Genomic DNA, 8,600 nt, shown 5'->3' on the forward strand with positions numbered 1-8,600 from the left:
ATGAAATGCATTTACCTCAGAGATCGAGATCAGATTTACTGCAGAGATCGTTGCAGTCAAAAACATCCGAGCAGGTCTTTTCCTAGTTGAACCAGGAAACAATGTTTCTTGAGCTCTCCAAGATTCTTCATTTATTTTCAGGTTGAATATGATTACCATATACTTACAGACTTTTAGTGACCGAAAATGAAGATAACAGTACCACATGTGTTTTCGTCAACTGTAGCGACGCCAGAGTCGAATTCTTCCACGCAGCTGCTTATTGTGTCAGAGTGGCCGATCTCCTTGATTCCGTGTACGTTCCAGATGACATTCTCTTCGCTCTTTCCCATGAATGGTGTTCGAAACTTTGAAGACATTTTGAAATCATTGCTTGCGGTGCAAGTAACTGAGCTTGCTGATGGCATCTTCATCAGTTGCAGCGTTAACCACTCGGTTGTGGATGGCACCTCTTTTTGGCATTTCCTAAATACTTGGTCCGAAATCTCTCGTTGTTCTAGCTCCGATCATCAAATGCCCCTTCCTATTTTTCATCGTCAATTTCTTGATGGCATAATTGATCTCCTAATTCACTTGCCCTTTCCTTACGATGAAATGTTCCCTAGTCAGCAGCAGCTTATCGATCAATCGTCTACAGAATCTTTCCGATTTCGGACTTTTCATTTTCCAAAAGAAAAGGTTTTGTAGCTCAAAGCAAAGGCCAATGCTGAGATGGGTGTTAAAATATGTAATTTAGGGTCGTCTACAATAATATCACAAATACATCAAAACAAGAACACTAAATTAAGTATGAAGCTTAATACCTTCGTTGCTCCTCCAGTCGGACTTAGCTGCAGTCTTCGATGAAGCCACCATTGTTGATTGCGAGGTTGCTTGATGCTCTCGTTGTACTTAGTGAATACTGAAGGTCAGCCTTCTGTGTGTCTTAACCTTGTTGCTGGCACAATGGGAAGCCGATGAATGCAGAACGGTGTGGAACACAGGGACCTAGACCCTCTATATATAGTGATCAACATAAGACTTGATCCCATAACCAAATCCTATTTGAACAATGTAAATAACATGAAGATCTTTCCTTCCACAATACTAATTCCTTGTACATCAGGTTTTGTACTATGAACCTTCTAGATTTCCAACTGATATACAACTCGGAAATCTTATATGAATCAGAATATAATATCTATCGTTTCTTGTTATCCAAGATAAAGTCTTAAACAATTAACATGAATATAGCAGACTGTGTTTAAGTCCACTTTATTTCCAACAATGGGTACCAATAACATCTCTTCCCTTCAAGCACTCTGCACTCTTACCCCCTTTCTGGCGGGCCACAATACGTAACACACATGATTTAAACTCTGATCAAGAGGTTTTTTGTTCCATTGCAATAGGATTGAGACAAAGATTGAAGCCACCATTGCCAAATGAATACTTTGGGAATGCGCTTCAAGCAGGGATTGCTGTCAAGTCCACTGCAGGTGAGCTGCTACAAAATGGGATAGGCTGGGGCCGCTGGGCTGCTTTGCACATAAACAAAATGATTGCTTCCTTCACATCTGATGATGCAAGAAAGCGTGCAGAGAATTTTGTCAAAAGTCCAACGTTTCCATACCCAACTGATATTGGACAAACTCGTAGCACTCCTGTGCTGCTCATAGCAGGAAGCTCGCCTCGGTTCAATGTTTACGGCAACGATTTTGGGTGGGGGAGGCAGCTCTGCGTTCGTGACGGACCTGCAGGAAAAAAGAATGGGATGTTAAAAGTGTATCTGGGAGATGAAGAAGGAAAAATAGATTTTTCAGTTTGCCTCTTGCATGAGACTCTACAAGCTATGGCAGGTGATTGATAGGTGCATAATTATACATTATTTGTATCAAAATCCTCTATAATTTCTTTGTTTGTTCGGTATATTTTCTAGTTATTTACTTTGTTTATTTGTTTTCTAGGTGTTCCGAAGCAAATAAGAAGAAAAGAAGGAAAAGAGGGAGTGGAAGACGAAATTCAGAAATCTTCCTTTGAAAGTCAGCCAACTTCGATGGAGCACTGAGGGCATCTTGAAAAGAACCAGATGATGAGTCTTATATCAACGGAAATCTACGGATGTCAGATTTCCATAGCATTTTACGGTTTGTGAATATCATTTTCCTAGAAGAAGTTATGGCCAATTTAGTACCATAAGGTCAATCTGCGCGCGAATCTGACTCTTGATGAGAATTTGTGTTTTGAGGCTCAAATCACACCGGGAGGCCCATAGACGAGTTTGTACTTCATTATCCAACTTATTATCTCGATGTGAAGCTGATTTTGAAGAATTAAATGAGTTGACACACTTCCATTGGTCCTATAGATGTACACCAATCAGAATGTCCAAGAAAACCTAGATCAAGATGGATTGGTTGAAAGAAGCAATATAAAAGCCTTGTGCTATCAACTTCGGCGTCCTCTCCTCTTCTCTTCTCCTCTCCTCCTCCCATTCTTCTGTTTTGTTATAATGTCTATTTAGTTTCTCTTAGTTAGCTAGGTGCTGCTTGAAGCCCTAGACATGAACAACAAGATTATTTGAGTTTTGGTTTTAGTTTCATTTAATCCAAGATGAGATTTGGTTTACTATTATTGCATTGACGAATTCCTTTCTTGTATGCTTTGAGTGCACGCTTAGTATATATGTTAGGGTTCTATAGCTTTGATAGTTTGATGCCAGTGTCAATATCGGACTCCTCAAACTATCTAGAGAAGCAATTGTTAGTTTTTGCTAGCAAGTAAACTAAATCCTAGGTTTAGCAAGGCGCTAAGTTTATTGCGATGTCTTGTGATGTCTCAAATCCTTTTAGAACGTAAGGATCTCTGCATGTTTAATCTAATAAGCGTACTTTTAGATTGCATTGCTTGAGAATAGTTTAGGTGCAGAGCACTTCGTGTCTAGCGTACGAAGTAATAAGAAAGGGTAATAGGTTGTGTTTCAAGTGTACCGAACCAACCTGAGCATCTTCATCTAGATTAATTGAACTATAACCAAACAAATTGTCTTGTGTGTGATTGTCGGGGTGGATTGCATCTTCCCTAGCTAGTTTTATCTCATTGTTTCCCAAAACCAAAACCAAAATCAGTTTTCGTCACTATTCTGTCCTCCGTTTTTCAGTATTTATTTGACATAGTAAACGAATTTCGATTCATCTGAATTTTTGTGTGTGAGTCCTTCTGTGTGTCTAGTTCGAGTCTGTAAATTCTTGTATTTTTCCGACTTGTTTAGGTTAGTCAACTAATTAAGTTTTCGACTGCTGTTCGCTAGGATCAGTAGTCACTTTTGTGACATCTTTTGAGTAGTTGTATTCATTTAGTCCTCTGCGGGAATGACCCTTATTTACCAATACTATAAACGATGATCTAGTAGTGAATAGGGAAAATAAATTGGTTTAGAAATAACCGATCAGTGATGCAGAGTTCATGGATGCTCTTCTCCAGCTATACTAACAGTATGTCCATTTTCTTAGTTATAGCAAGTCAAGAGGTCATGGACTATATTAAGTTTGATTTGTCAATCTGCTATTAGTTTTGTGCTTGATGTCGAAAGGAGCTGGTTTTTGAAGTGTTTGTCATAATCTATTATCAATCTAGCAAACTAAGAGCATCTCTAACAGCTTCCTCATTTTCTTGAAATTCTCAATTTTGGGGAATATAGAGCTATTTTTAGGTCTAACAGCTTCCCCATCTCATTCCCCAAAATGGGGATGAAGAAGAAAAAGAAACTTTCATTCCCCAAATTTGCAGCAAAGCCTTCCTTCCCTAAAATTAAATTTTTCACGTGCTCCAACGAATTTAAGACAACAATAAAATATTTTATTGGGTAGTTTATTGTTACAATGAAATATATAATGTTTCTTTGTTATAATTAATGATGATATATTATATTTTATTGTTGTATTAAATGCTGAAATCTCTAAAATAGAGAAGCTGCTAGATTTTGATCATAATTTTTTTGGAGATTTTAGCTTTTGCTTTCCCATTTTAAAGAAATTTTGGGAAAACTGTTGGAGATGCTCTATTATAATATATAGTCATAAAGATGACGGATGAACTGTACTTCCGCATCTGTTAATTATGAATAGAAGATAAGGATCAAAGATGGCCTGATGATACAGGAAGCCAACAAACTCAGTTGTAATTTTAGTTCCTGGTAATGCTAATTCATCTGGTAATAGTTTGGAGATTATTATTCCTCAAATACGGGAAAATGAGAGCACTGACCAAGAGCTAATTGGAGAGGGCAATAACACATTGGTTCGCCCTACTAATGCGGATTCTGCTTTGTTACAATCTAGTGTTTCTCACGCTAAGTTTTACTGGGGTGATCTGGAAAATGAGGATCCTCTATTCCAAGAGTCATCATACATACGCTAGGGCTGATACAAGTCCTTTAAGTTCATTTTGATTAGTGTGACACATCTGAGGAAAATAAACATCTTTTTAAGTCTTTGCCAAAATCTCAAAACAAAAAATCAATGATCAAAAGTTTCACCAGACCCTTACCCTACCCGCAATTGGATGTTTGTTATGAGTCTTGATCTTTGATTTAAATCGTTCTGGTTATTATTGCTTATGTTTTGGTTGTTTTCTTCTAAGGAGTCGTGGCTTCATGCCCCTTTTTATGTGCTATCTTTTTGGTCTAATAAATTTTTCGTTTGCCAATAAAAAAAATTATGAATAGAAGATAAGGGGATGAAGTAATATTTGCCTGAATGATTACCATGACTGTTTTCAACAATTCTTGCTCCGTGCTATAGCTCTACCATGTAGCTTTAGGTTTGTTTATGGGTGAATAAGTAGATGACACGATCCACCCCAAATTTCACCATGAAACCCAGAGTAAGTCATGCGGGGACCATCTCCAAGGAAAATTTACCGAAAAATCGGCATAACCTCCCTTGAAAATGGACAACCCTTCTTAATAATACATGCAAACACTTCTGAAAATTTAAATCCAACCTTAAACTCCTGGAGCCTCCGTGCTCCCTAAATCACAACACCACCCAAATTATTTACTAATCTAAACAAATCTCATATCCAACCATTTATATCCAAGATATTAAATTAATGAACCTTGGAATAGGTGCAAACTATACACCTTTTCAAAACTCGAAGGATGAACACTCAAGAGGTCAGCGTACGGAGGCATAGTCTTAGAGATGTAGACATTTATGACACACTACTGTCCATAAATAAAAGAAGAACAACTACATCACAAACCTAATCAACACATAGTGTCTAAAGCATATAATGCTAATAGATCCGCCGTGGTCGGACCATCACTCTATAGACACTAAGCAAAACGAATAACCTAGTGCTCTTATACCAACTGACATGACCCACCCCAAATTTCACCCTGAAACCCAGAGTAAGTCGTGCAGGGACCACCTCCAAGGAAAATTTACCGAAAAATCGGCATAACCTCTCTTGAAAATGGACAACCCTTCTTAATAATACCTGCAAACACTTCTGAAAATTTAAATCCAACCTTAAACTCCTGGAGCCTCCGTGCTCCCCAAATCACAACACCACCCAAATTATTTACTAATCTAAACAAATCTCATATCCAACCATTTATAGGTTCAAAGCAACTCTAACAGGAAGAAAGGAAACATAATAAATTAACAAGCGGAAGCTATATGATGACTATGCCTCATCCCCATGTACGCCCAACCTCAACTATGCAATCCTGCAAACTGGGCATTTTTAAAACGAAGAGCCCAGGGGAAAACATTTGAAACACGTTAGAGTGAGTGGACAAAAATAAATTAACGAATAAAATATTTATGTTTCCCCAAATCAATTTCCAAGGAAAATCGAATGCATGTTGCAAGCGATAAAACTTTTATCTCATAAATGTCGAGCCTCTCAGGCTCTATAATATATGTATGTATTTACACACGTCCATACTCCCTATATAAATTCATGGGTCTATATAGGGCTACTACGCTCGCGTCCAACGCTCACGTCACGCCTTAATGTGGTGTTACACTACGCCATTAAGGTGGACAGACGAGTGTATAAATATGTGCCCATACCCCCTATATGAATTAAACACTCATATAGGGCTACTACGCTCGCGTCCAACGCTCACGTCACACCATAATGCTGCTATATGCTACGCCATTAAAGTGGACAGACACATAGGGCTAGCTAGCATTTTTATACATACTCTCCTCATAAATACATATTTATATTCACCGAAAATCCCATTTTCGGTAACTCTCCAAGAGAAATAAAACCGTCAAAATAAAATGACGTCAAAATGCTCCACAACATTAATTGTTCATCTATGAACTATAGCATGCATTTTATTTAAAACAAAAGTCTACTCACAACTCTAGGCATAAGCCCGACGAAATCCAAATTGCCATTCCAGAGAAGTTTCCTCGAACCCTGGCACAAATATAAAATTAATTTCCCAACTAAAACTCCAATATTTAAACAAAATTGGCAAAATTAACCGAGAGCCATAACTACGCTCATCATTGCCTAACTTTGATATTCTTAAATCGAAACGATCCGAACTTAAATATCATACTCGGCAGCTGTAATTACAACCTCCCCAAAAATACGACTTAAATCCTACGGCCGGATTCTACATTAATTAACCGCCAAAAATACCACACTTTAGAAATTCATAAACCTATCCAAAACTCATCCAAAAATTCCATAACTCACTTCAACAAACTCCCCTTAATATTCTAAATTTAAAACCCTAAAAATCTTCCAAACAGTGGCGGCGACGACGGCGGCCGGAGGCCGATTCCGACAACCTCCAATGCCTATGAAATTTTGACAGAATAATCCTCTCATCATGCTCTACAACTTTTCTAACTAGCACAAACACCAATTTCAAGCCTAACTAGGCCAATCGAACGAAAACAACACAAAAAGCCCTAGAGCTTCCACTCACCGGTTCTCCTTACCTAGACCACGAGAGGGAGAGCTCTTTGGAGGGTTGCTGCATGGGAGGAGAGCTTTCTTTTGAGCCAAGAATCGCCGGCTTTGGCGACCGGAGGAGGGAGCTCCGGCGATGGAGAGCTACGGCAGTCGGACCCATTCGAGCTAGTTTCCACCCGATCGGCGGCGCTAGGGGGGCTGTCACCGGTCCAGGGAGGTGGCTAGGTTGATGGCCGACCGAAAGGGACCGGTGCGGCGGTGGTTGGTGGCCGGACGGCGGCGGACAGCCAAGAAGAAAACCGGCGGGGAGAGAGCTCGGGTGCGGGAAAACCGGGAGGGAGAGAGAGAGAAAAAGGGCTGGGCTTTGACCACCCCTTGGCCCGGTCCAACCTTCTTATACCACCCAAATCCAAAATAAAACACCCCGAAAAATAATACCCGAATAAAAATTACCTTTTACTAGCTAAAATTTACCATTTTTACCGTTGTCATATTTTCTCCCACGAATAATTCCCCGAAATTAATCGTCCCTCAAAACACCTCTAGGGACAGATTAAACTATTACCTCAATGACGGAGACGGTAAAATTCTTATTATAACCAAGCTAGTAAATAAAGTAAAAATTTAAGGGTCGGGATGTGACAGTAGAGCTATGTTGCACGGACACTCCATTAGGGTGGAGTGTCGGACACACCTGACATGTGCTCGACACGGCAAAATACGTGTCCGACATGCCACGTGGCGTGTCGGAAAATGTTGATTTTTCCGACACGTTTTGGACATGTGATTGACTCGTTACGTCATCTCCGACACGCCACATCATCATTCATCAATTTTACCGACTCGCTAACTAAATAAAGCTACTGTCCAGTTTTGAAAGCAAGCTATTGCCCAGTTTTGTTAGCAACCCACTACAAATTTGATTTTCTTTAATGTTACGTTTTAAGGTAGAGGTCTGCTGCTTCTAATATTGTTAATTATGCACTTCTATAATTTGTATTTGACTCTCTTTAATGTTGTTTCTTATGGTTATGCAATGAATTAAATTGAGAAATTTTAAATACACACCTCTAATCTCTTAATACACACCTCTGTTATTTTATATTTCATATCAGATTTTATAGGTATGTTTAATTACAAAAACATCCATCAATTATTAGGGGAAAAAAAAACTTCCTATTCCCTAAAACTTAACTCTTCTCTATTATTACTACGCATCAAAAGAAAAGAAATAAAAATCTATTCTCTAAATTTCATCACTTGAATTTCGATTAATGACGTAATCACATGTACTATTTACCGATTCATTTGGTTTTTTTTTATCAACTTTAGTTTTTATCTTGCAGACTAAAAACTAGTTTTTATGCTATTATACTTTTACTAGTTTCTTAACTTTGAAAAAATTATGTATGTTCAATATTTTTTTCTTCAAATTCTAGCCGATTGATGTTATATTGGAGATTTGAAGTTCGAATATAATATGAGTGCGGCTATTGGAACCTCCAGATTTGCTCAGTATACCTCTATGTCTTTTACACCTCCCTTTTATTTTTAAAAACAACATTTGCTCATTAGACCTCCTTTTAAATTTTTAAAATAACCTTAGGTTTGTTATTCATATATATTTCAATAATTTACTAATTATACCTCTTATTCGCTCTTTGGACCTCCCA

General features: G+C 38.3%; 1 protein-coding gene across 1 annotated transcript; it reads left to right on the forward strand.

Annotated features, from left to right (window-relative positions):
* The first annotated feature begins 1,266 nt into the window (after positions 1 to 1,266).
* On the forward strand, positions 1,267 to 2,047 carry LOC101313651 (uncharacterized acetyltransferase At3g50280-like). Its single transcript, XM_004289162.1, has 3 exons — positions 1,267 to 1,270; positions 1,392 to 1,838; positions 1,947 to 2,047. The coding sequence occupies exons 1-3, from the start codon at positions 1,267 to 1,269 to the stop codon at positions 2,045 to 2,047; spliced, it is 552 nt and encodes a 183-aa protein (XP_004289210.1).
* The last annotated feature ends 6,553 nt before the right edge of the window (positions 2,048 to 8,600 follow it).

Source organism: Fragaria vesca, linkage group LG1 (assembly GCF_000184155.1).
Source record: "Fragaria vesca subsp. vesca linkage group LG1, FraVesHawaii_1.0, whole genome shotgun sequence".
Taxonomy (NCBI): domain Eukaryota; kingdom Viridiplantae; phylum Streptophyta; class Magnoliopsida; order Rosales; family Rosaceae; genus Fragaria; species Fragaria vesca.

Coding starts and splice junctions, on each gene's coding strand:
- LOC101313651 (XM_004289162.1), top strand. Junction 1,839..1,946: donor GACTCTACAAGCTATGGCAG/GTGATTGATAGG, acceptor TTTGTTTTCTAG/GTGTTCCGAAGCAAATAAGA.